We start from the raw sequence: 27,431 nt of genomic DNA, 5'->3' as shown, positions 1-27,431 counted from the left end.
AAAAAACATTAGCAAATTGCTTTGGAACAGTAATAAACATAATAAATACATGAACAAAATAAATACGTGAAATTGTGTTCCAAGAAACTGTTCTTCCACAAAGCATTCAGAGAGAGACTAGATTTATGAAGCAAGAACTAAAGGAAGCGTAAAAGCCTAGAACTGGCAGTGCTGTTTGTTATGCCCAGAACAGACTTTATTTTAATGCATGCAAAGCTCTCTCTCTCTCTCTTCCTCCAAGATACTGCTTGAAACCCATCTGTTCTGTGGTGCATTGCACTTAACAAGAGCCACACACCATGCCGTTTCAGCATTGTACCATTCAGTGCTGTCCTGCACGGTTCCAGCTTGTGCTCCTAAACTGCAAGCTCTTCCGGAGGGAAAACCTCCCATTTATCTGACACAGTTCTCCTATTGTACTCAGCCCTGTATGCTTACATCACTGTAAAAACAACAACATGCTTAAAGAGGAAAGCCTTAGTAATTAGGAAAAGAGAAGTATTTTATTGCTAGAGCGTAGCATTCAGATGCATTGTTTCAGTACAGTAATACAGTTAGTTAGGCAGTATTTACCCTCCTCCTGCAGTGAGCAGCCTTGTCTGCGATGGCAAGGAGCCACCATTTCAGAAAGCTGCAGCGATTGCTGTTATGAAAAGCCTTGGCATTGTGCAGGGTAGAGGTCAACTTGCAGCTATTAAACCCTGTTCAGTGGCATTAACATTGAATGGTCGAAACACCACAAAAGGTCTGGACATCACCACAGTTATGCATTGATCCTGAAAATTACCCTATGTTGACAGATTTTTCCCATCAGCCAAAGCCCTACTCATGGAAATATTGCTCCCCAGGGAACTGGGATTCACCTGCCAGGAATATCCCCCCACCCCCCCAAATCTGCAATTCTCCCACAGTGATGTTATACTTCAATGGTATTTTTATGTACTTTTCCTGTTGTGGTTTTAATATAAAAACAAGGCTATAAATGCAAGACCTTCTCAGTGTTTGTTGGAAGGCTTCTTCTGGTCTCGGAGATGCTATGAACCCTTTGGGACTGGAAAAGTTCTGCATTTCCACTCTGCCCTATACCACAAAGTCTTAGCAAATGACTAGAACTCTTCAAGATAAAGTCAGTAATTAAAGAAACTGCCTGCACTGTGAGCCCATGCAGCAGAGACGACACTTTAACCACTTTAATGTATGCGCAGACTTAGGGAGACCTCTGAGAAACAACGGGCATCACCTCCTCTCCATGCCTACAGGCCTGAATACCGCCGAGGGGACTGAGCAGGCAATTCTCCCCCCTTAGCGAGCTACCTGGAAGGCCACACAGAAAAGCTGCTGTGGTCACGCTCCTCCACCTCCCTCCAGAAGGGCGCTGGAGGGCGTTCAGCCAGCCACGACAAGGCAGGGAACGGCTTTACACCGGCCCAAGTGACAACGCACCTCCCTCAGAGACTTTTTTCCCCTCAGACCAAAGCGCGCAGCGATCGCTCCCCCTCAGCGGGCAGCTGCGCCTGTAACCGCCCTCCCTCACATAACCGCCAGCCCGCCCGGCGGCGGGCGCCCCCCTCCTTAAAGGGGCAGCCTGCTTAAAGGGCGCTGCCCCTTTAAGGAGGAGGGCGCCCGCCGCTGGGCGGGGCGGGTATTCGGCTTGTCAGGTCTGGTCGCCCGCCCCGCTCGGCGCGCAGAGTTGGGGCTGCGCTGCCGTTGCTATGTACCGCCTGCTGCGCCTGGGCCCGCTGCGGCCGCCGGCGGGCCCGCTCGCCGCCGTCCACCGGCGGGTCTTGGGCTGCGGCCCCCTCCTCGCCCGGGCTGGCCTCAGCCCGCCGCTGCCCCTCGCAACGCTGCGATGCGCCGCCGGCACCTCCGCCAAGGTAGGTGGGTGTCTGGGAGCCCCCCGTGAGGTACAGCGCTGTGTGAGGGGGCAGCGCGGCCTCAGGGCCCGCCTCTGGAGGGAGATGCCTTGACGGGGAGCGGATCGTAGCTTTGTTTAAAGCACAAGTTGTCCTGGTCTGGAAGTGTTTTCTAGCTTTTGGGGGTGTTTTCAGGATCAGGGGTTCAGCTGGCCTGCACCGCCTAAGTGGTGGTGGGTCCCTGGGGGCTGCAGAGTTTGAGCGCTTCAGGTGAGTCATGAAGAATGAAAAAAGGGGTTTTCAGTAATACACACAGACACAGGGAAGCCCGAGTGTTCCTGGTGGCGGTGGCTGAAAGGTTTTTCTAAAAGTGTCATGGGTTTCAGCCCCTGGAAACGGCAGTGGGTGGCATGCTGGCGGCGTGCCTGCAGAGAAGGGTCCTGTGCCTGGCTCTGCACCCTTTTGTTAGCTAAGAGATAAAATACGAACATGCACCCGGTTAATTATATGTTTCACCATGCTTTCACTGTTTGGTTCATTTTTTGGAGAGTGGAAGAAAAAATTTGTATAAGTTTGTACTATTCATTGTTTTGGCTTTAAATTTGAATTGACTCAGGGAGAAAAACAAATGAAGGCCTTATGCGTAACAGTTTTCTCCACTGCAGTACATTATTAAATCATGCTGGGTTTCTGTAGGAGACAGGGACCTGCTTTACACCTGCTTATGCCAAGATCGTGAATGTGAGCTCTCCATACAAAGCCTCCTTTACAGTTTAATTTCTACAGCTTAATATTCAGGCTATTTTCTGTAGCCTCATTACAAAGCATAACATGATGTTTCAGATTTGTTTTCACGCCTGAGTTTGTCCAGAAGCTGAATCTTTGTCTAAGCAATGGGAATAAAGTTGGCTTTCTAGCAGAAATATTGTAGCAAAATTATATGGAAAATAGGTAGCTTTCTTTGCTAAGTTGTACGTTATTCAGGACATGACCGTACTGGGTAGTCTAAATAATATCTGTTGAAGTGGTACTTTTTCAACATCTTGCTTCTTTCAGAAATTACCTGGCATGTGAGCCTGAGAGCATGAGTGAATTGAAATGTACTTGGATGATGAGAACAAGTTAGTTTTCAGTCCTTATGATCCATCTTGCGAGTGTGGCTGTAAGACCCAGAGTTCCTCTGGGGCTTATGTATCTCTGTAGATTTGCAGCTCCTGTTTTCATGGCAGCTATCTGAAGAAAATCTTCATGTTTGGCTCCTTAAATAGACAATGATCATCTTTGTTTGGATGAAAAATTCACTATAAGCTTTTAAATCTTAAAATATCATTCAAACTGTGCTTGGTTTTTCAAGAAAATCACACTATTGAATAAGTGAGTATTCTTGACTAAGCATGTGGTGTTGATTGCATCATTAGGACAGCTTTTGGCAGAAGGTATTAAGAGACTATTTTGTTCAGTTTATTCAATTAGTTCCATTCAATAACTCAGTATTTAAATTTTACGGACTGGGAGTTAAAACAGTATTCTTCCCTCCTCTGCCTCTGCCTCCCCTTTCCTATAATAAAACTGAAGAGTGAGAGAATGAGTTCTGAAACGTGGTGAAGTAGCAGCCATGTAGTACAGCCATGTATGGAATCTGATTACTTCTAGTGGCTGAAAGTAATTAGATTATCTAACTATGAATCCATGCTTTTGCTTAATTAGCTTGCTTCAAAAAATATATATTTGAATCTTTTTGTCATTTACCCTCTAGTATTAAAACTGCATGGTTTAAGCAATAGAAGATTTCTTTTTCTACTGGACATTTTTCTTTCTTAGTCAAGTTTCAGTTTCTATTCAAATACTGCTTTGGCTCATGAGCCAAAAAATACCCAACCCTAACATTATCCATTCTGTTTGAAAATTTTAAAAATACAAGAATCAGAATGAGTTGAGCTGCAAATACATATTTATGGATCAGTGTAATTTCCTGTCAAAATGAAATGCAGTAACACAAATTATGATTAAAAAGAGAAAAACAGCAGCAAACATAGGGGTTTTTTGGGGTTGTGGGGGGTGGTGTGGTTGGTATGGTTGAAATCACTGATTAAAGCAAGTTCATCCTACCATCAGTGTTGTAAGAGGAGCCTGCCTTGTATCCTAATTTACAATCTCGCCAAGTCCAAGGATTAATCAAAAGTATTTTTCTTCTAATGTGTGTGCTTTGGGACCGATCTACAGTAGGACAAATGGTGCCAGGCTCTCCGCAGCTGTACCTGTCCTGTGGGCAGCCGTGGCCGTTGGTCTGGCTGTCGCATTGTCATGACTGCTGCTGAGTTCAGCTGAAAAGAAAGGACTCTTCTAATCTTTCCTGACAACTGCTCACTAATTAGAGAAAAATCCTGAAGTCTTTGTGGAAACATTTTCTTTCTCCAGTTAGCATTTCTTCTATGGCAAGCATGAGGGGGTATCCAAGGGCTGTCTTATTACTAGCAGCGTATATGCCCTTCTTTGCCTGCATTGCACTATCAGATTGCTTTGAGGTATATTTTAGTATGAAGTTCTGCACTTTAAATTTACCCAGATAAAACACTGTCAATACATTTTACTATGACAAACATTTTCAGTGAAGTTAGACTATTATTTACTCTGTGTATTGCTTGTTGTACAGTATTGCTTGTTGCTGTCATCAGTAGCAGTTCCCCAGCTCTTCCTTTTTTCAGCTGATCTACAGAGGGTGATTTATAGGAACTTAAATGTTGGGCCTCTTCTGCCAGTAAATTGTTAGTAAGCCAGCATCGCTCTGGTATCATGTAGGCTTCCAGTGCCATCAGCTGCTTAGCCCTTGAACAAAAAGCTCTGTTAGAAGAACTCACTGTGTACAAAGCTGAGCCGTGGGTGTAAGCAAAGATCTTTTTGGCACCTCAGTCTCATCTCTCAAGCAACTGTGTGGGTGTGCCTTGGCACACATTTGGATCAAATGGAAGACTGGGACTATAAGAACTCTTTAATTATGAAACTAGCACTGTGTAAGAACTTGCACCAAGCTCAGTGCATCCCTTTGATATGGATAGTTGAGAGAAGGGAGCTTGCATGGGCTCTGCCACAGGCATATGCTCTCCTGATGTGAAAGAGCAAAAGTGTGTTACTGTCTTTCCCAAAGCATTCTGAATGGCACTGTATGCAAGCTGCTTCTTTCATTATTTCAGATTGGTTCAACTGACTAGAATATGATATTATGCTTAATGCTAATAAATACTTTTAATTGTTTTCTTTTTAGGATGCAGGTGTATCCCCCAAAAAGGCAGCCACGGATCCCAGTGGTGAAAACAAGAAACTCAACAAATCCCAGCAACTGAAACAAGTTTTTAAAGAATATGGTGCTGTAGGGGTTTCATTCCATGTTGGAATTTCATTAGTATCTCTAGGAATCTTCTACCTGGCTGTGTCAAGGTGAGGTTTGTACGGTTGGCTGTAGCCTCTAGGTAGTGGTTTAGCCAAGAAAAATATCTTGCCATTGTGCTTATTTCTGGAAGGAGACACGTACTCTGTGCCTGTTTGATCTATACAGAGTAATCTTCTGAATTTTGAGTACAGATGGATCCATAAATGGATCTAATCTCCCATCAGGCATGAGAGAAAATCGATGTACATAGTCTTTTTGCACAGGTTTACAGTCCATGGTGGGCAGGTGACAACAGCGGAGTAGAGACTGCACCAGAGTAACTAGGCAGATGAGAGAATTTATTTTTGTTCTGAAGAGATATCTTTTGTTCTCAAACAGTAGTATGGTCCGTACAGATAGAGCTATACAAAAGTGCTGGAGCTTAGAGATAAATTTATTTTTCTGGGTGTTGAACTCAGTTTCTGCATTTGAAACTGCAGAAGGCAACGGCCACTAAAACAGGATTAGATTAAAAAAGAAAATACTGGATAACCCTATAGGAGTCAGGTGGGAAATTGTGTATGATGTGCCCTCTGGTGGGAATGCATCAGTTACAGATATGTCTGTTGAGTATGAGGTGTTTCAACTGAGGAAACAGCGAAACACATTGTTTCTCAAAACATTCCCTGCTGCTTACTCTTGACTTCAGTAGGAATATGTAAATGCCTGATTTCTCTCGTTGACTACATCGTGGCACAGGGTGACAATGAAAATTTTTTCCTTCAGGTATGATTTGACTCCCAGGTACAAGATACTATACTGGCAAGTGAAGGGGGAAAGCTTACAATAACTGCTTTTGGAAAATTACTTTTGGAAAATTACTTACATAGGAGCCTTGATGAAAACTGGTGTGTCTATAGAGAATTAAAATATTAATGGTTTTGGTGGATAGTGCTTATTGGAGATCCATAATACTTGCTACATTTTAGATACTTGTCATTTTAACAGCTTTGTACTCCTCTGTTAGAACTCTCTAAGCCTAACAACAGGTACCTTATTTGGTTTGGGTTGATCTATATTTATGTGATAAATTTCATCAAGGTACAGAATAGACTTTATTGTAAATTTTGGGGAGATGAATTTCCAACACAAATTCACAAATTTCTAACGCTTTTAAAATTCAAAAGTAGAGAAATAGATTATTTATCAGAAGGTTAAGCATGGGACTGAGTATTCTCCATGCACATACTGCAGCTGTACAGTTGTAAAACTAAGAACATATTTGACTTTACGGGGAACTTGTCAATTTAAAAGAAAAAAAAAGTGCATCTGAAAATATTGCATGTGTTGTTACTACAGAAGTAACTTGAGCTGCTACTGCTGAAAGAATTCATTGTTTTTATTATTTAACAACATCTAGATTTAAACATAAATTCCAGAGTTGGAAGTATGCCATGTTAAATTCCTTGGAAAAATATCACTTTTAATTTATATTCTTTAGTGTGCAACCTTAAAATAAACTAAAAAATCTTGTTTTCTTTTTTCCCCAGTGGTGTGGATATGACTGCAATTCTCTTCAAACTTGGTTTCAGTGAATCATCGTTGCAATCGAAAATGGCTGCTGGTACAAGCACATTTGTGTTGGCATATGCTATTCACAAATTGTTTGCTCCAGTACGAATCAGCATTACTATAGTTTCTGTGCCATTTATTGTCCGATACTGCCGGAAGATTGGTTTCTTCAAACCTCCTGCCCCAAATCCATGATGATTTCTTACTGGTTTTTACACTGTTTTTTAAATGTTCTTATATCCATGTAGCTTTTCAGATGATTGCTAAATTTCTTTAAAAGACTTATTTGGATTCATGTTAACACTGACCTCCTCTTGCATTTCTTACTTATTCTTTCAGGTGAATGTTACACTGTGCTGTCCTCCTTTCCCTTTTGCCACCTCTTCTTTAGAAAAAACTGTTAAAATGGTATCTGGTTTCTGCTGCAAGTGGTAATATAAATGCTTGACAATGAGCAGTTCTGGGTCTTTATGATCTAGCTTTTTGGGCCTTAATTTTTTTCTTGTCAAAATAGAGTGGCAGCATTTGTTTATTACTGTGTAGCTGGGAAACAGAGTAAGATTCTCTTCCTAATAGTCTGGAATAAACAATATCCTACTATACGAATAGTTCTTTTGGTAAGTGTATATATTGGAATCTAAGGTGGTAGGTGGATGTTTCTTTTGTTATAGAAGGCATGTATTATGACCCCAGTCTTACAATACAACACGCATGCTGAACTAACTTCAGTGGGAGTACCCATACGCTTAATTATTGCACAGTGACAATTGTTCTAGCCAGAGTAGGTGATGCACTGTTCTGAAACTACAGCTCCTTCGTGGTGCTTCCATGTTTCAAGATTTTATTGTTTGAAAATCTGCTTTATTTATAGGCTAGGAACTGGCCTCACTAAAGTCTTTTTTTTTTTAATTTTTTTTATGCCTATAGACTCAGAAGGAATCCTGAGTCTACTGAAATCAGTGTAACCAGAATTACCTCCTATGTGAACATATTCCAAAGATTATCAAGTCAGAGGCAAGGTATCTGTGGGTTTTTAATGTATTGACATCTGGCTTTGTACTGGCAACACATTTTTATCTGGAAACTAACCCTAGCAGCTTTCTGCTCCTGTGGATGAAACTCAAATCTGCACCTGAAGTCCAGACATCACAATTCATAGCTTCTCAAGAGCAATTCCTGTGCTTTTGTCTGACAGACTGTTGAATCTGCCTATTAGAGGTACAACTGGGGGCTTTTCATTTCCTTATTTGGATACTATTCCTATTAGAATGTAGTTGCACATGCATATATTCACATATCACCTTTCAGTTAACCTAAAGGCTGGATCCCAAAACTAGGTAGTCACTGTAACATTCTGTGGTAAACCTGGGTTTCAGACTTAGGACTGGGCTTCTGTGAGATAGCTCGAGCCACATCTATCAGTCCTTCCTATCAGTTCCTCCTTCCAGGTCTGCTCTTTTTATGTTGTCTTTCTCTGGCTTTGTGCTTACCCATACCCCAAGGTGGCTCTGACAGATCTGTTCATACAGGAATCTGATTAAAGTAAAATAGCGGGAAGTTACCCTGGTGTGGGTGGGTTTTTTTGTTGTTTGTTTGTTTGTTTTTTTTTTTTTTTTTTTTGTGAAGTGTAGTGAATTGAGAGGAAGGAATTATGTGGTTAGGATGAGAGTTGGCTGAGGGAGGGAAGGAGGAGCAAGTAATTTCTTTTTGTTATGAGCAACTTATTAACTCCACTCAGCCATAACATTAAAGTGCACCCTAACTCCTTTCCCATTCGGGAAACCCAGCCCATAGGCTGGCTGGCTGCCTGCTCTGAGGATCCTCAGGCTCCCAAGTGAGCAAGCAGAGTTTGTGCTCTAGGAAGAGGAGTCACAGCCACATCTATCCTCGTACCTCTGTAGTATTGCTACTTGTGGATTCATCAGAAGTTTTCTCTAAGCCAGGGAAAATGGGAAGAGATGTAGTTTATTTCCCCTACTCTGTGGCAGCAAGATTTACTGGAGACTGCCACCTGAAAACAAAGCAGCCCTTGACAAGGGCTTGGTCTCAGGGGGGCTGTGCTGTTAGCCCAAAGGAGGGGTTCGTGTCTTCAGATGGAAACAGTTGCAGCAGCGAGCAGGTATGCATGCTAGAGGCTTGATGTATGATACAAACATAGCCAGTCAGTCTTAAGAGCAAGTTTTACTTGCGCTTATTTTTTTTTCTCCTATTCACAGATGCTCGTGGTGTGGGTTCTTTTTCCTTACATGCCCTCTCTCTTTGTATCAGTTTAGGGCAATGTTCTGTTACCAAGAATAATGAACTCCAGAATAATGACAAGGCAGCCTTGTTTTCTTCATTTAATCAGTCATTCCTGATAAGTATGTTTTATCCTAAAGTTGATAGAAAATGAATATTCAAGATTTTTCTTCTTCTTCAAAAAAAAAATCTTTCTGTAAAGCAGGAATCACCTAAAAGTTAAGTCACCAGCACTAACTAGAGATTTTCTTCCAGTAAAGAAAGAGAGCTTCATTTAAATTATGACCAGAATTCAGATTACCTATTAAGAGAACTATGGTTGTGTAAACTACTGGCAATTTGTTTAGATGAAGTTTTTTGCAAAGTATATTTTAAATTAATTTGAGAATATATTTTGAATTCTAGAATCATTGCTTGTAAAAGGATCATTTTTTTAAAAGTGGTTTGTAAAATAGTGAAGATGACCTTAAAGTCTTATTATGAAAATATAATAAATTGCTTTCTCTTAGTTTGCTTGAAGTGTTTTACTGGAAAATAGTTGGTTTGGATGTTTTCTTGGCAAGTGCTGAGTGGCCTGACCCCTTGCTACACTTCAGGGAATAATGTCTTACAACACCAGATGTTCTTGTTACATATCCTGTTTGATAACAATACTTTCCCAACCTTTCTCTTAGAAGTGCTTTGAATGACTGCATTTAAAAAAAAAAAAGCAGGCCTAGATTTTAGTGGTTGTAGAAAACCCACAAGGTTAAGTAGCAACACATTTGGTACTTACCTTGTAATCCTGTGTTGGGAGTGTCGAGTAGGAAGTGACCATATCGACTGTGGGGCACCAGCACTCTGAGCAAGAATTCTATACCAGCTTCCTTTTTGACAGAGGTGGGAAGTAAACTTATTTTGTGATCGTAGGTGAAGACTCAAGCTGTACTGATGGTAGACAGGTGGTTAAGAGACAGCCAGTGGAAATGATAAATGCCATAAGGAACCTTTCCATGCTGCTGGCAGTATATAACAAGTCTTTATTTTAAAAGTTGAGTGCTCACATTTAAGACGAAATAGAGAGAAAAATAACGCACACATCATTTCATAGGACACAGAGAAATGCATTCGCCTCACTCAGTTTCATATTACACCACAGTTATGATACCCTTAGCAGCCCAATAAGTTAGGAGGCAGGTATCTCCGGGATATTGCACTGTTCAATAAGCTAGAACGACACCTTCCTCTTGTTGTTGGAACAATGAACCATTATCAGGACAGACCACATCATAAGAGCCTTGAACAGCTTAATACTTACATCAACAAACCTGGCCCACATGTAACTGGATTTCAAGTATATTAAGTATTCCACGACCTCCAGCTAAAATGTCAAATAATTTTACATTGTAATTAGAGTTTAAGACAGCCAACCCAAAGATTTGCATTCCAATTGCCACTGGATTCCAAGACCTGCTTTTCCTATTGTAAGCATTATAGTAGTCACAGTACAAGACTCCTTGCTGATCCCATGAGGTTACCCCTGCTAAGACTATGTTCTGGATGGGGCAGCAACATCACTCTTTCTGCTGTTGGGCATCTTTGTAGAGTTTGCTGTAATCCAGGGATGAAGAAGTATATCCTTCAGGGGCAGTCGATGGAATGGGTTGTGCTTCAGAAGCTTTGAAATTAAATCCCTCGCACCTTCTGTTACAAATGGAGGAAACTTGAATTCCACCTAAGGAAAAGGAAGGACACGAAAGATGATGCAAGAGTTCTTTGGCCATAACCAAACTAGAGCAAGAGAGAGGGCTCTACCCTCCAAAGTAGATCCAGAAAGGAAAGCTGTGTCAGCCTTGTGGGCTATGTGCCTCATGCCTATTGAGGTGAGATTAAGTAATTTCATCATAATCCTGAAGAATACAAGGTTCTTGCTGCTTGTAAAAGTTAAGCTAATGTATTTTTCAATGTACTTCAAACAAAATTTGTTTGCTGGAACCTTTCTAGGGTATGCAACAGGAAAAGTTAAGCTTGTGTATTTTTAGTAACACCTTGAATGTTAAAATATTGATTTTATAAATTAGAAAAGGAAAGATGTGGAGAAGGTTAGTTGCTTTATGGAAGAGGTAGAAGTTCAGATGCAGGCAGAAACAGGGTAGAACCAAGGAAGTAAGGCAAGATATCTTAAGGTCTCTTACAGTCATTCTACTGAATTACTGAAGACAGCTTTAGGGATCTAGTTTTATACATATCATTGTCTTGCTACAGTTCTAGTTATAATACGTGCCCTTCTTCAAGATGACCATTTGTTAAGCTTCAATAAGACAATAGAAGTGAAAGGCAGCACAATTCAGCTAGTGCAAGTAAGCGTGGGCACATACCCTAGAAATAGCTCTGTAGGTTTCCTGGTACGTTTCTGCTTCAAAAGGTGGTTTCCCTACAAGGAATTCGTAGCACAGAACTCCCAGGCTCCAAATATCCACCTTTTCATCATGTGTTCTTCCCTCAATCATTTCAGGAGGCAGGTAGTCAAGTGTCCCACAGAGAGTTGTTCTCCTGAAGAAAAGTCCAAGTTAATTTACTGATTATGGCAATTATAAGATCCATTTCAAGAGCCAGATGGAAGCTAATGGTGGCAATCATCTGTACCTCAGTGCAGTCTACCCTGGACAGACTCAGCACCACCAGAATACCTGGTAAAGAAGTTCCAGCAGTAAGTTTTCTACTTTTGCCTTAAAGCATCTCGGTCACTGCATTCATTCTTATTCTTCCTTTTTTTCATCACTCACTAGATCAAATACAGTCTTCCTTTGTCAGGTGCAGTTCAGACTAATTAAGGAAATGTCTTAAGTATATTGCTAGTGTGATGTTTGAACACAAGTGCTGGTCTGTCCTCTCAGGGACCCCTGTAACCCTACAAGTGTACACCAACCTTCTTCACTTTTTTCAGGTTCAGCAAGGTTTGAACTATACAAGTTGAAAAAACAGGATAAAAACACTCCCTCTCTGCTACACCAGTTGACTATTAAGATCTTTGCTGCAGTGGCCCAGTTCTTAAACTATTTGTTCCCGGTATTTTAGGAAGTTCACATTTACCCCCATTCCACAACTGTAAGCGTGACAAGAAAGCTAACGTTTTCACTACAGAGGTATTTCACTGCATAAGATATATATTGCATTCTCACCTGGAAGATGGAGCATGCACAGACCATCCAAAGTCAGCAATTTTTAATTCTCCATTTGAGCCAAGCAGCAAGTTTTCTGGCTTGATGTCTCGGTGAATCACACTCTTTGAATGACAGTATGATAGGGCATCTGCTAGTTCTGTGATGTACTGTGTTTGGAAAGAGAACAAATCTTTAAAGTATGAAGACATTGCCGCTCTAGCTTATCTGGCTACAGTATAGCCTTTTCTAAGCATGATTAGTAGTTTAAGTTAGAGCAATTATTCCTTAAAGCCTTGAAGTCTGGCAATACAGGCTCTGCCTGAAGTGACCAAGCACTTGCAACATTAAGCAATGCTGAACACCGTTGTATTAGTGCTGTGCAGAAATTTGTCTTCCCAACTCATTCCTCATTACAAGCACACAAGAAAACTAGCACCTGAGGAAGCTGTTTCGCACAACAGAATACAAAACTTTATCTGAAGAGCTAGCTTTATACTGCAGATATTCCAGATATGAAGACCAAGTAATGTACAAGAAGCTAGAACAACCTACAGTAGCAGTTCTTTGCTCATCAAACTTGGTAAGCTTCTGAAGTTCTTTGTAGACTTCTCCACGAGGTGCGTACTCTAGAATAAGGTAGACTCTTGTAACATCGTGGAAGTAGCCATATAATCTGAGAATGTTGGGGTGCCTGCAAAAAGATTGAAATATTCTTCTGAACAAGGTGTTTGTCCATGTAACTTTAATTTCCATTTCCTGCCTCCCCTCTTTCAAGGCAAGCGTAGGAACTTGAACATCTTGTAAGTGTTCCTTCAGCACACAACACATCCATTAAGAGAGCTTCATAGCAGAGAGATGGTATTTATCAGAGCAGCAGCTTAAGGCTGCCTACTAGCAAGCAGCTGGCCAAGCGTTTGGCTAATTCCTATCTTCTTGAACATGCCTTTCTACGGCAGCCCGAAGAGTAGATTACCATTGAAGGTGCCAATTCCTATGGGGTTTGGAATTTAAGCTTAAACACTTTAAACACTTTCCATGAAACAACTAATTTCTTCAGCAAGTTGGGCTTATTTTCCAGGAAACAGAATACCAGAAACAAGCTCGGAGTCTTGAGAAATTGCCATTACAACATAAATCCAAGCAGCAGACAGGGGGGTTTATTGTAACATGAAGATTTGTTACCAGAGGTTACTTCATTGCAACCTAAACAAAAGGTAAATCTTGGTGCAGAAAGGCAAGAATCCTAACTAGCAATTTCAAGGTGTCACATGTCTAAAAAGAAACTACTCTCTTCTTCAACAGGATATGTTATCATAAACAAGGTTACTTTGTTTATTTGAACACAAACAAAGCAAAGAGTGTAGCTGGTCACTGAACTTTACCTAAGATGAGACTGTATTTCAACTTCTCTTCGTAGTTGATGTTCTACACCAGCTTCCTCAAGTTGTGTTTTAAAGAGCACTTTCAGTGCAAGAATAAATTTGCTCTGCTTTTCACGTGCCAGGTACACATTTCCAAATTTTCCTTTCCCCAGAGGACGACCAATTTCAAAATCATCAAGAGACCATTGTCTCCTACAAGAGAAAAGATAGTTACAAATGGTAGATACTGGTGCGGGCTTTGACTCCTAGGTTCACAATCAATAATGCTCCTGTTCAATAGACACTGAGTGATCTGAGCTAGATTTTAGTCTTTAAGAGAACACCACCAAGAGGCTAAAATACACAGAGACTTTTCAAAAGAAAGTTCTGAAAGCTAGTCTCTTCCTTCCTGAAATGTATGCACAGAGATACAAACATCAACCACGCTACTACACGGTCAAAGCTGTGTATACCAAGCCAGGCTCATTTCAATACACTCAATACAGATGTACTTACTAGCGCCCGTCAGAATCGCACTGTTGAAGGCAGCCATACTACAAATCTAATTTCATCCTTAGTTAGACTCCAGCCTCTCAGGCATATGAAGGAGGCTTTGTTTTCAAGTGTACATCTTGTGATTGGAGCAGTAGCTATCGGTGTTCTCTCAGGGGAAGAGCTATTACTCATTTAGCCAGAAGTTTTTAGATTACAGGAAGTCCTCATTCCTGATAATTATCAGGTCAAATTAAACTTTCCTAGAGTTTCATCTGTTGTCTCTGTGAAGCACACGGCCACTGGTCTCCACAACCAAGGGGCTCAAGTAGCCCTCAGCTTAGCTGCAACTTAGTTGCAGCACAAAGTCCTAGAAGTTAAAAACAAGCCTAATCCAACAGGACTCAGTTAGCTAGAACAATTTAGGCATGCAACTTACTTTTTAGTCTCTTCATTTTTCTTTTTAGCAGTCTCTTCGTTTTTCTGTTTAGAGGTGCTTTCTGCTTCAGAATTTTTTGCTATATAGAGAGAAGTAGATCAGCTTTATGAACCAGACCCATACAGAAAAAAAAAAAAATCACATAGGAGCAAATCTAACCTCCGTGCAGTATCTGCAACAGTTCTTAGAATACACTCAATGACATTTTAAACAACCTAGTGTAGCTTGCTATTGGCAAAGCAGCACAGCAGTTACCGGTGCTATCAAAATGTAATTTTAAAAGCTTTCTCAAAAAAAAAAAACCCACACCCATTAAGCTTCCCCCCAAAACCACACAGTATTATTGCATATAAGAGATTAACATGAGTACTGGAAAAACTGTGATGTCTGAGTGCCAATTACATTAATTCACAGCAGACTAGCGAGCATCTGGAAATTTTTCAACACCCATATTGGCTCTGAATGGGCAATCCTGGCAACAAGGATAGTGCAGTGACCTCCAAGCTGCAGTATGTGCTGCCATTCTGTTTCTGGGCACAACCAAGTGCTTCTCTACAGGACTGTCTCACATCATCATCATCAGCTTTAGGGTTTCTGCACTGCACTCTGCTTCATAGCATAGAAGCATCCCAAGTGTTACAACTGTGTAACTACATGTACATCGTCTTCAGAATTACCAGGTACTGGAGCCTGTTGAGGTTTTTCATTGCTCTTGCTTGGAACCTGAGGCCTAGCAGTTGGCTGGGCCGGAAACTTTGGTCGGGGCTGCTGTGTTGTCTGGTTATTAGACAGTTTTTGGTTTGACAGTACGGATTTTTGTGATTGTACAGGAACTCGCTGGGGAAAGTTTGAAGGACACAGAACACGTTGTGCTTGAACTCCACAGTTCAGTAACCGGCTCTGGGCAGAATGCTGAGACACAGGGACACGTTTCGGGGCATCCCCAATGGGATTAGCAATCTTCAAAAAGAAAAAGTATATATTAATTGTAGCATAGCATACTATAACCTTTACCCAGTCAGTAGAGCAAAAAAAACCCACAAAGCACATTAACAGGAGATGTTATGGTACTCTGATCTCATGTTTTAAGAATGAAAACATTCTTAAATTTCTACATTGTAGAAAACTGCTTGCTTTTTCTTGTCAACAAGCTTATTTATAGAATATATTATATATAATGCTTATAGAAGAACTTTTCCACACACATCTGAAGAATATCAGCCAAAGGTGGTGGGACAGCAGACCCTTGCTATGAAAACATAAACTGCTTTGAGTCACTTCTCCCTTTAATGCTCTTCATCTTGATGTACCTTGCGCTGCACCGGGAGTTCAGCAGAACAAAGCAAGTTTATTTAGTAAGGTTCAGCTATCTGCTTTTAATCTTTTGCTTCCACTAAGGGAAGGTAGCTTATGCTTGTATACCTCTTTGTTTTTAAGTTAAAATAATGAGAAAGTGTCTGTGTTTCTATATACAAAAATATGTAACCAAGGTGATCTTAAGTACTCCTGCATGGGCAGGAGAATAGTGACATTAACGTGATGCTTGCTTTTGGAAACCATATCTGGAATAAACTGCCTACACACATTTACTCTCTCTTTAAATGATCTTAGATTATACTTAAAGTATTAGGATGATTTTCCAATTCGAGTATGAAATACCAATATTAGCAATTAAAAGAAGCAAGCCTTGGGCACTGTTCTCTCCAAGAGAAAGCTACTGAAAGATAAAGTTGGCAATTGTTTCCTACATACAGAAAACATTGTTTCAAGACAATTTTCCCGCTTTTTGTTACTTAGTACAGTTAACAATAATCACCACAGACAGTTTGAAGACTGTAGCTATTGTATGATCAGGAAAAATACGCCCACCAACCTAATAAGTCACTTACTTTCGTCACACGGCTGGGGTATCCAGAATGGTTCTCTTTCGTGTTCTTATCCATAGTGCCTGAGAAGAGCCGCATACAGCTTAGCCTACGGATGAGACGTAGAGAACGGGTCACTTCCACAGAAAACACTGCGTCTTGCAGCTCCTCGTCAAGACGCGTCCCCCCCTTCGAACGCCGCCAGGCCGGGCCGGGCCGGGCCTACCGTCCGGGCGCAGCGCTCCGCCTCGCTCTCGGGCCCCGCCGCCACCAGCCTGTGCTCACACTCTCCCACCGGCCGGGCCGGGCCGGGCCCGTCCCTGCCAGCACCGCCGGCCGCAGGGCCCCCCGTGCCGCGGCCCTGCCCGCGGGTCGCGCCCCGGCCGCCCGCTCACCCCCGGCCTCCGCTCCCTCCGGCCGCCGCGGCTGTTTGAATTCAAACCGCCCTCCCTTAAATACCCTTTAAACTACCGCCCCTCGCCATTGGCCCCTCTCCCGCCGTTCGCGCCCGCTGATTGGCTCCTTTACAACCGGCCCGCCCGCCGATTGGCTCTCCGCACGCTGCGCTCGTTGCGAGGCCCAGCCTCGTCGCCGTGAGCCCCCGGGGCGCATGCGCAACGGCGGCCTGCTGCGTATCCCGAGTCGGTCCGGCCCGCCCGCCCCGAGGGCGGTGTTTGCGCTACATGCGTATTCTACGTACCGTCCGTCCGCCGCTGCCGCCTTCCGTACTCCAACTGCGTGGATCGGCGCCCCGCTCACACACTTTGCTCCGCGAAGTCTCTGCCTGGCCGGGTCTTCCGTTACGCAAATCGCGTACGCCCAGACCACCCACCTGTGGCAGCGCTACAACTCCCATCCCCTCCTCGCAGCCACCGAGGCCTCGCAGCGTGCCGCCGCCGGCGGGGGGAAGGGCCTCAGGTTAGTCCCGCATCCTGCGAGGCACCGGCCTCTTCCCTCTCCTCCTCCGCACACGCACCCGCCGCCCCGGGCCGAGGGAGAGGCGGTGCTGCCACCTCGCGTGGAGCCGAGCGCGAGTGGGGCCGGGGGCCATTGTGTCCGGCCGGCGAGGTAGGTGCCCCGGGCGGCGGCTCGCAGCCCCCAGGAGCGGGAGGACGGGCGGAGGGGTGAAGCAGGCCTCTGCCCTGCCCTCGCCCGGACGTGCGGCCCAGGGCAGCGCTCCACGTGCCGTCGGCTCTTGAGGACAAGTGCGAAGGGGACGCCCGCCTCGGCACAGCCCGGCGCGCCAGGGGAGGGACGCCTGGCCTGAGGTACCTTCGCCAGCCCGCGGACCCCTCGCGTCACGCCGGCGGCGACCCGCGGCCCGTGGTAGCTTCCGAAACCGCGCAGGTTCTCGAGGAGACGCTGAGCGGCAGCGGGACGACGCCGGCAGCGGACGGTCAGTGAGCGCGGTTCGTGAGTAGCAGCGTACGAGGAGTGTGAGGCTGCTGTGCTGTCTGAGTTGCCGGCTGCCCGAGTGGTCCTGCTCACGCCTGTGAGGGGGACCTTGGCCGCTGAGTGACAAGCGGCAGCCGAAACTAAGGTTCAGTACTTTGGGCCTCTGAAGAACCGTGATTGAAGGCAACTTTTAACTGTCTCTGCGGCGCTGAAAACAAGTGCGAAGGCGACCCTGGTGTGTGTGTTGGTGTTTACAAGTGATACAGGATAGGTAAAAAGAAGATGTCAGGTCGTCGTGTGGCTGCAGCATGTGATAGACGTCAGCTGCCACGGGGCATGGGTAGCATGGCATCCCCCCTCCTTGACCCGCGTCCGCTTCGACTGCCGTTTCTTGAGGCTGACGTGAGTAGGACTTTGGGGAGGGCGGTGGCGTGCTCCCGGGACGGGCTTTCGGCCTGCTGAGAGACCGCACACTCTGGCAGCGGGCAGTGCTTGCAGCTGTGCCGCCCGAGCGGCTGCCGTCGCCGGGGAGGCCTGCAGCGCCGAGCAGCAGTGCCAGCAACTTGCTATCTCACAGCCCGCTCGCCTCCCCGCCTTCGGGGTCCCGGCGGCTCGGCCCGAGCGGCGTTTCGCAGCTTTGCGGCTGGGACACAAAAGAGCCCCGGCCCCCTCCTCCCGCCACCAGCCACCCTCCCGTTAGGGGCCGACCCCCGCAGCTCCCCGGCCCCGCCGCCCGCCTGCCGCCCTGAGCGCGGCTCCGCCGGCCCCGGCCCGCGGGGGAAGGGGCGCGGGACCCCCGCCGCGGGCCGCCCGCGCGCCCCGCCCCTCCCCGCCGCTCGGGGGCTCCCAGGGCGCGTCAGCCGTCACGTGACGCGGGGGGGGCCCTGCCTGTGCCCGGGCGCGCGCGCGAGGTGTCACGGTCATGTGATGGTGCCGTTCTCTCCCTTCAAGAGTCGCCTCCAATCGATTTGCGGGCGCTCGATGCAGCAGCCTTCGCGGAGGAGCATTCTTCGGGCCCGGCCGCCGCCGCCGCCTCCTCCCCTGCCGCCGCCGCCAATCGATGCGCTCCGGGCTCCGGTCGCCATTTTAGGGGGAGAGCGAGGGAGGCAGAAGGAAGGGTCGGTAGGTACCGGGGCCGCTCCGGGCTCTCCTCGCTTTCGGCTCCGCTGCCCGGGCCGGGCGCCCCCCCCGCGGCTCCCGCCCGAGGCTGCCCGTCCCCCCGCCGGCGCTGGAAGCCCGTTTTCTGTGACCGGCTAAGCACTCCCCGCCCTCATTCAGTCCCTTTCCCCCACGCCCCCTCCCTGCCCGGTTATTGGTCCCCGGCCCCGGGTGTTGGTCGTGCAGCCCGGGGCCGGGAGAGGGTGTGCGGGCGGGGGACCGGCGTCTGCCGGGCGGGAGGAGGCGCGGGGAGGATGCGGTCTCCCGGGAGGGGAGGGAGGGAGCGGGCTGGGCTGCGTGAGGGCGGCCAGGCGGCTGACTGCCCTCCGCCTTTCACGTTGGTCGCCTCCCCGGTGCCCGGCGCGCCGGTGCTGGCGAGGCTGAGTGAAAGATACCGGCAGAACCATTGTGCTAACTAATGCCGCATTATTTCTGTCTTCTCTATTGCACCTTAAACAGTTCGTGTTCTGTTTATTGGCGAGATTTTCATTTCTACAGCAAACCAAGTGCAACAGGTTTTCCTTTTTTTTTTTTTTTTTTTTTTTTTTGTCTTTCATTTCTATGTCTCTGAATCTTACCTAAAATACGGTAGTATTTGGTGTCTGCACTGAAATTCAGCAGGATGTGCTGTATTTAAAGGTTGTGGCTGTTCCATGCAACTCTCTTGTATGTGATTTTTCTTCTTTATTTCAGGCCCCTCCAAGGCATTCCTTGCTCACAATGTATAGAACAAAAGTCAGTTTGAAAGACCGTCAGCAACTTTATAAACTGATAATTAGTCAGCTGCTATATGATGGATACATAAATATTGCCAATGGCTTGATAAATGAGATAAAACCACAATCGGTCTGTGCACCATCTGAACAACTGCTGCACCTAATTAAGTTAGGTAAGCTGGAATAAAAACCTAACGTAAAAGTCCAGTTTCTAAATCCCCGGCTTAAATCCTTGTGAATTAAGAGGTTAGTGTTACTGAAAAGACATCTTTTATGTAAAGGTTATGTCTAGTAATAGCATAACATTTTTGTATATTTAGACACAGCCTTTGCCTCCGTGGCTTTTTTTGAAGGGCATTCGAGTTCTATGTTTCTGTCTTTAGTGGGCATTAAAAGCAAAACAAATTACCGAGTGTTGTCAAAATCGTTTGTTTGAACTTCTTGTAACATATAAGAATACCTGGCCAGGGTCCTGGGTGACTGGCAACCTTCTAAAAATACGCTCCAGTAAACGGGATCACTGAGTCCACAGACCTAATAGAAAACTGACCCACGCAGTTCTCTGCCAACTTTAGAAATATTTTCTATATGATTCTTCCTGACGGTGTTGGAAAGGGAGCAAGCCCTTCCATTGGCAATCTTCACTAGCCTTTATATATCAGTCTCAAGCAAATAAGCTTCACGGTCTAGGGTCTCAGCAGAGGTATCGCCTGTTCTCTCTCTGTGTATCTTTCTCTCTGAAAGTACATCTGTGCTGCAGTATGTAGTCAAAACGCCTGAGCTGCTGTTGAAACAAGCTGACTAAGTTACTGGAAGAGGTCTAGCCATAACATCATGTCTTCTCTGTATTGTAACTGAACTGGTTCTGCTGCCTGAACTAGTTGAGTTCCAAGAGTATAAATATGTGAAGTCTTGTGTCTGTTTGAAATCAGAGTGCTAGACTTGCAATTTGTAGATGAAAGCAACAAAAACTTTTCTATCGCATTTGATCAATTGATGATCACAGTTGGGCACATAGCTGAAAATTCTTGTGTCCGCCCTGTTACCGCTTCCAGTGCTGAACTGTCTTTGTTCTGTAGATGCATCCTGGAAATAAAAAAATTAAAAAAAAATTCTGTAGAGTGGGTGTGAAAAGGAGTAAAAATTTTCATTTACAATGCTGGGATAGTTGTGGGGTGTTTTTTTTTTTTTTCTTCAATGCAATAAAACAGAAAAGAATCAATAAATGCTTCATTTTTTTACTTCAAATCTCATGTAATAATGTTGGGGCTTGTTTCTCCCTCTGTGAAAAGCTGACTAGAGGCCTGTCAGTGGCTTCAGTAACTGATTGTCAGTGCATTTGTCAGTACTTACCATCCTACAACATTTGCTGGTTTTATTTCCACAGTTAGTTTTAAGAGCTGTATTCTGCTCCAGCATAGCCAAAGTACCTCTCATTTCTCAGGAGAAGTACGGCTGTATAACTAAATCTGCTCTGCTAGCTTAGCTTTGTTCAGCAGGGGCTGCCTCTCCTAAAACCTGTCTCGTAGCTGTTACAGAAGTCTGTAGCATAGATCTGGCCACAGCCTATCTGTCTAAGGAGAAGGTTAACCTGGTTTAAGTGCATCAACTTCTCTCTTTTCAGGAATGGAGAACGATGACAGTGCTGTTCAATATGCAATTGGACGGTCAGATACGGTAGCTCCAGGCACTGGAATTGACTTGGAATTTGATGCAGATGTACAGACCATGTCTCCCGAGGCTTCTGAATATGAGACTTGTTATGTCACATCTCATAAAGGACCGTGTCGCGTAGCTACGTATAGCAGAGACGGACAGTTAATAGCTACAGGATCTGCTGATGCCTCAATAAAAATTCTTGATACAGAGAGAATGTTGGCCAAAAGTGCTATGCCTATTGAGGTAAAATATGACTTGAATCATAACCACTTTGTGAATTCTTGAGGTGCTGTCTGTTTCATGCCATGTCTGTGCCTTGTGGCTGGCTCAGTGGGTTGGACTAAATATCTGTCTCGCCGTATTTCCTACTCCAACAGCGGCTCATAAAGTACCCTTGAAGAAAAGGAAGAAGAAATAGGGCAAGTATACCTGTGTAACTTCTGGCAGCAGTCTAGAGAATTGAGCCAGAAATCGCTTCTAATCGTTGCTGATAAGTGCTGTATTGTATGAACACAGTTCATTTTTGAACCCACTTACACTTTTCACCTCTACAGCCTCCAGTGGCTGTGTGTTTCAGAACTGTTTCACAGAATACGTATTTACTTGCTTCAGCTTTTCTCTGACACAGTTATCGGGTAGCAGTTTAAAAGGGCGGGGGGGTTCACAGAGTGCACACCAAATTCTCAGCAGTATCCTGCGTGAGTAAAAGTTGCAGTTTTCCCAGTTGGTACAGCTTCCCTTAATTCTTAGGGCAATACAGTATTTTGATTTGGGCTGTTTATGAAGGTGATAAGTTTCCTTGCACCAGTTCTCTGCTACTGAAGCTAGTTTGTCCTTGAGCAAGTTAGTTGACCTTTGTAAAGATACAGGACTCTTACCTGATAACGACATACAGTGGGCCTTCAAATAATTAAGGTAATAGTGATTATGTGCCTAGTCATGTGTCAGAAAGGCAGCTGTTGTTTGGCCACTCTGGCAAGCATAAAACCTACTTTTCCTGTCAAAAGCATGTTCTGCTTTCTAACACTCTAACTTGTTGAATGTTCTTTGTAGGTCATGATGAATGAGACAGCACAGCAAAACATGGAAAATCACCCCGTTATTCGGACTCTGTATGATCATGTGGATGAAGTTACGTGTTTAGCTTTTCATCCAACAGAACAGATCCTAGCATCTGGTTCAAGGGACTACACACTTAAATTGTTTGATTATTCAAAACCTTCTGCCAAAAGAGCCTTCAAATATATACAGGTTAGATACAATACCAGTTCAGAGCAACCAAAGCTTGAATGTATAAGTACTGAGGTATCAGTGAGCTGAATTGTGTCTGAGTTTGTAAGCGGTTAGGTACGTAGGAGTATGCAGCTACAAAATTTGCAGACGTTATGGTAATGACGTGTTAAGACTTCGTGCATAATGGTTACCTATATTCTTTAAATCTAGTGCCTGTCTGCTTTTTGTTAATCTAGACCAAATCTAATATGGGTAACTTTGAAGTCAATTATATTATCATTGTTTTGGAGGAGAGTTTGGGATTATGTGGTGGTGGGCTTTGGGGTGTGTGGCTGGCTGACAAAGCCTCCTGTCACTTCTGTGCCATATCCCAAAAATGAGCGGGCCCTGCAAGCTGCTCTAGGACAAAAACTATGATACGTTTAAAGGTAGCCTGTCATTTTAATCCTATAAGAAGCATTTTCTATTTTGCGAAAACGGAACACGTTGTGCTAACTGATAATTTAACTAGTTTTTGAGCACTTTAATGCCACCAGAATTGACACTTCCATTTCAGATTTTTTTTCTTTCTTACACCAATTATGTATTTTTGATCAAACAGGAAGCAGAGATGTTGCGCTCAATTTCTTTTCACCCTTCTGGAGATTTCATACTTGTTGGTACCCAGCACCCTACTTTACGACTGTATGATATCAATACTTTCCAGTGTTTTGTGTCTTGCAATCCTCAAGATCAGCACACTGATGCTATATGTTCAGTAAATTACAACGCGAGTGCAAACATGTATGTGACAGGAAGTAAGGATGGATGCATCAAACTGTGGGATGGTGTTTCAAATCGCTGTATCACTACTTTTGAGAAGGCACATGATGGAGCTGAAGTCTGTTCTGCTATTTTTTCCAAAAATTCAAAGTATATCTTGTCAAGTGGAAAAGACTCTGTAGCTAAACTATGGGAGATATCCACTGGTCGAACACTGGTCAAATACACAGGTACGTGGCAGGCGACCTTCCAGGTACCTTCTTTTTCAGGTACTGACCCACGGCAGGGGTCGTAATGTTGTCAGAAGAATAGTAATTCTTAAAAGCAATGGAAGACTGCTGCTTCGAGGGTAAATTTTTGAAAACACTTAATGTAGACTAATTCCAGAAGAGAAGCTGTGATTCTTGTATGTCAATCAGTGTAAACATATTTAGTCTGAGTCGATTTTGGAGACTTTTCTGACATCGTTACTCCATTGCTTTGGAGGGAAGTTATCACTATATTAGGGAAAAGTAAAAAGGAGCACAGCCCTAAGGACTAGGACATTCGTGCAGAAGGTTTGTTCTTTAGTTTTTCCTTAGTGTGTTTTAGAAACAGTGATGATTAAAACAATACAGCATCATCGCTTTTCTTGCTGGTGATAGTTTTGATTTTGTGACTTTTCTATTTATTGCTAGACTAGGGGCACAGTTTAAACTGGAAGGGTTGAAACTAACACCTAATCCGTTTCTGGCTAGAGTCAGGCCACTTTCCTGCACAGTACCCACCTAGACAGGGGGAATTCAACCTATTGGGGCAGTTGTTTTAACCGTTAGACTCTTGTGCGAAAGACGGCTCTAGTTAAGCCGTGGCAATATTCTGAAAAATAGCTACAGCTGGTTTGTTTCTTTTTTTTCTTTTTTTTTTTTTCCAAGGCTGTAATTGTGTGCAAGGTAGTCATGCTCAGAGCATGCCGACCACACCATGCTTTGATCTCAGCAGGACTTAAGAAATGGTGAAGGATGTAGAAGCTTTGCATACGATAGCAGCTCTGTGATGGGGGAAGCTTTTGGGTTAAGCAGTAATGCGCTTAAGCATTAGGAGTCATAGCAGGAAAGAGGAGAGGATGTTGACAATTTTGTGTATCAGCTTTTGGGATGTGTACGGTCCTTTTTGTATGCTAGCTCTATTTTGCTCTCAACCAGCAGGGTGCAGCACCTCCTTGATAAAGTTTTGCAAAATATCAGGTAGGATGCGGGTGTGCGCCTTGCAAAGTAAATGCCTACATATGAAACACACATTTTATTTGAAGGCTATGGAGGGAAGGTATGGCCGAGGTAGGTCATATAATGTGCCATGTGATATATACATTAAAAGCAGAAGTTGTCATTGATAATGAGAACCTGCGTATTCTACTATCTGTGGTCTTTCCCCCTAGTTACAGCTGTAAGCCTCGTACAAAAATTGTAAGGCAAAAGTGCTCTTAAAGTTAAGTGATTGCGCTCATACTGAGTGGTTGGCCTTGACTGACACAGCTGGAGTAGTTAAGCTTTCTGTCCTCTAAGAAATTTTAGAATATACCACGTATATAACTACAAAAGAATATTCATTATTGATTCACCTGTTGTATGCGGAAGTGGTAGGCTAACTGAGAAGATAAGACTCCTTTGCAGACTGCAGAAATTGATGCTTATGGGAGGTTTATTCTTAGGTCTTTGGAAATTTCCTAAAACTGATCCTATTTGGGTTAATATTTTGCTGCATATATTTAGGAGCTGGTTTGAGTGGACGACAAGTACACAGGACACAAGCTGTCTTCAACCACACAGAAGATTATGTGCTGCTTCCAGATGAAAGGACCATAAGTCTCTGCTGCTGGGATTCAAGAACTGCTGAACGGAGAAATCTCCTTTCTCTTGGGCACAACAGTATTGTCCGTTGTATTGTCCATTCTCCTACCAATCCTGGCTTCATGACCTGCAGCGACGACTACAGGGCTAGATTTTGGTACAGAAGGTCGACGACAGACTAAGGACAGCTTTGTAAAACAGTGATTATCCAGATTCATTATATCATCTTGTATTGATTGTACTGCCAACAGATGCCTAGATGAAAGCCGTGCTGTGTCTGTTTTTTAATTCTGTCAAACGTGGCAGAAAAATATCAAAATACTGAGACTAAGTTTTGCCCCACGCTAATTTTTTTATTAGTGTGTGTGGCATTAATTTTTGTAAGTCATCTCTAATTGTACTCAAGGAGTGTGTGGGGGAGAATAAAGTGATCCTTGCAGGAAGGATTAAGCTTGTTCTCCTGTCTTTCTAAATCCCGTGAAAGATAATGTGACTGTATCTTGCTCAAACTGGGCAGTATGAGCCAGTTTTGCTCTGCATTGTATCTGTGCAATCCCACTGAAGTCTGTTTAAAGAATGGATTACACAAGTAACAGCAGAACTTGGCAAATACTTTAATGAAGCCTTAAGCTGCCTTCAGTTCTGATTCGTTCTTTGTAAAGCTCTGTTTTGTATCTTTTAGTCTGGAGGTTTTTTGGTGGATTTTTTTCTTTTTTTTTTAATTGGCCAAGTGAACCTTCAATTCTGAGCCAGTCTTGTGCCATAAGAACTTGAAACAGGATTTTAAATTGTTTAGATGAATTCAAGAAATGGTGTTCTAGTTCTGGTATTAAAGCTCAGACTTGAAATCTTGTCGTCTTTTGAAATTTATCTTAACAAGTGAGACCTCAAAAGTAAATTCATAATTTTGTCAAGGAGTATCCACATTGCAACTGTAAAATGTGACAGCGCTGCAGCATGTGAAAATGAGAATAATTTTGCTATAGAGACCTTTAGTATCCTCTCAAAGAAAGAAACTGTTGTGCATATTAATTTTTGTATATGTACTGCAGAAATGTCACTTTGCTTCATTTTGTTGAGGAATTTTAATTCTTAAAGTCTGTTACAGCACTTGAATTACATTATTTTTTTTTATTATTCAAAAACCCAGACTCACTTTCGTCTCCATGTTATCTCTAACAGTCCAAGTTTCCCAGGCCTCATTCTGTTCAACAGAAGTACAGATCATTAAGAAACTCTGTGCTTAAACCTTCTGTAAGTTTGAAAATTCACTACTTATTTTTACAGATAGTTGCCTGTGCAAAGTTTTAAATGTGCTCATTCAGGCGTCCTTGTACAGTGCTCTTGGGCTTCACATTTGGGAGGCTTCCTTTAGTCAAATGCTCAGCACTTGCTTCCATGAGGATTTTTAAATGTAAGGTTGTTCTTACTGCTGGATTAACTTTCCGTTACCACTGATGAAGTGTCTTGTCAAGGGCTGATGAGGGTACAGGTTTTGTCTGTATTTAAATAAAGATTACCTTTTAAAAAGTTATTTAATATATAAAGAAGGAAATGTATTAATTTTCTATATAACAAAGGAGAACTGAATTGAGCATTGGAAGGCCATGTCTTTGGGGACACGTTACAGCTTGATGAATTAGTTTGTTGTGTTACATCTGGGACGTAACTATAGACTTACAGTATGGAATGGGGGGTGGTTTTTTAAAAGAGGTAGAGAATGAAATTCAATTTTCCTCTGAAAAGCTACTGCTATGCAAAACATTTCTTAGGCTTAGCAGTCCTCTTTGTTCCTCCTCTGCCTCCCTTTAAGTTTCTAAAAGTTTAGAAACATGGGAGGCATGAGATAGCAGTTCTGGTGGCTTTTTTTGGTGGAGAAACAGGGAGAACCAGAGCTTGATGGGAGGGAAAAGGGAAGTCCTGGCACGCAGTTATTAATGCATGCTGAGCTCCCTCAGCGCCAGCAGCCCTCTGCTATTGCAGCCAGCCTGCTAAATGGATGGCAGCGGCAATTTTTTTTTTTTTTTTTCTGAGTCCCATATTTGTTTTCATTCTGGTAACTAAGCTGTCCATAAGTAACACATCTGCTACTGGTGTTTGGACTCCTGCTCTAAAACACTCTTTTGGTGGTTTATGTATTAAACCACTGCTATGGTGATAAGTTAGCAGCATGCGAGCTTTCACCTCAAGCTTCCTTAACTCTGCGGTCTTTTAACTTGCAGAGCAGAAACAGAGTTTTATTCTGTTAACGCAAAAACATCCTGACAGCACCTTCCTTTCTTTTCGTATTGTGTATCATCTTGCTGGAGGCCAGAAGTTTGGGGTTTTTCTGTTTAAGAAATAAGGGCT

At 43.7% G+C, this 27,431-nt stretch overlaps 3 protein-coding genes across 3 annotated transcripts; 2 read left to right on the top strand and 1 right to left on the bottom strand.

Annotated features, from left to right (window-relative positions):
• Window positions 1-1,712: 1,712 nt before the first annotated feature.
• On the top strand, window positions 1,713-9,538 carry FAM210B (family with sequence similarity 210 member B; the record flags this gene model as incomplete). Its single annotated transcript, XM_082326232.1, has 3 exons — window positions 1,713-1,874; window positions 5,116-5,288; window positions 6,771-9,538. The coding sequence occupies 3 exons, from the start codon at window positions 1,713-1,715 to the stop codon at window positions 6,985-6,987; spliced, it is 552 nt and encodes a 183-aa protein (XP_082182358.1). The 3' UTR covers window positions 6,988-9,538.
• A 345-nt stretch (window positions 9,539-9,883) lies between these two features.
• On the bottom strand, window positions 9,884-17,103 carry AURKA (aurora kinase A). Its single transcript, XM_082326207.1, has 9 exons — window positions 17,031-17,103; window positions 16,355-16,439; window positions 15,143-15,425; window positions 14,466-14,544; window positions 13,556-13,747; window positions 12,726-12,864; window positions 12,192-12,340; window positions 11,388-11,562; window positions 9,884-10,744 (listed from the first exon to the last, which is right to left on the bottom strand). Exons 2-9 carry the CDS (start codon window positions 16,427-16,429, stop codon window positions 10,559-10,561), a joined length of 1,278 nt encoding a protein of 425 aa, XP_082182333.1. The 5' UTR covers window positions 16,430-16,439; window positions 17,031-17,103; the 3' UTR covers window positions 9,884-10,558.
• On the top strand, window positions 16,964-26,564 carry CSTF1 (cleavage stimulation factor subunit 1). Its single transcript, XM_082326206.1, has 7 exons — window positions 16,964-18,127; window positions 18,677-18,847; window positions 19,577-19,772; window positions 21,224-21,501; window positions 22,312-22,509; window positions 23,093-23,483; window positions 25,005-26,564. Exons 1-7 carry the CDS (start codon window positions 18,008-18,010, stop codon window positions 25,262-25,264), a joined length of 1,614 nt encoding a protein of 537 aa, XP_082182332.1. The 5' UTR covers window positions 16,964-18,007; the 3' UTR covers window positions 25,265-26,564.
• Window positions 26,565-27,431: the final 867 nt, after the last annotated feature.

Source organism: Platalea leucorodia (genome assembly GCF_965183815.1).
Source record: "Platalea leucorodia genome assembly, chromosome: 13".
NCBI lineage: Eukaryota > Metazoa > Chordata > Aves > Pelecaniformes > Threskiornithidae > Platalea > Platalea leucorodia.
The sequence above is the reverse complement of the archived record's forward strand: the minus strand, read 5'-3'. Positions and strand labels throughout refer to the sequence as shown.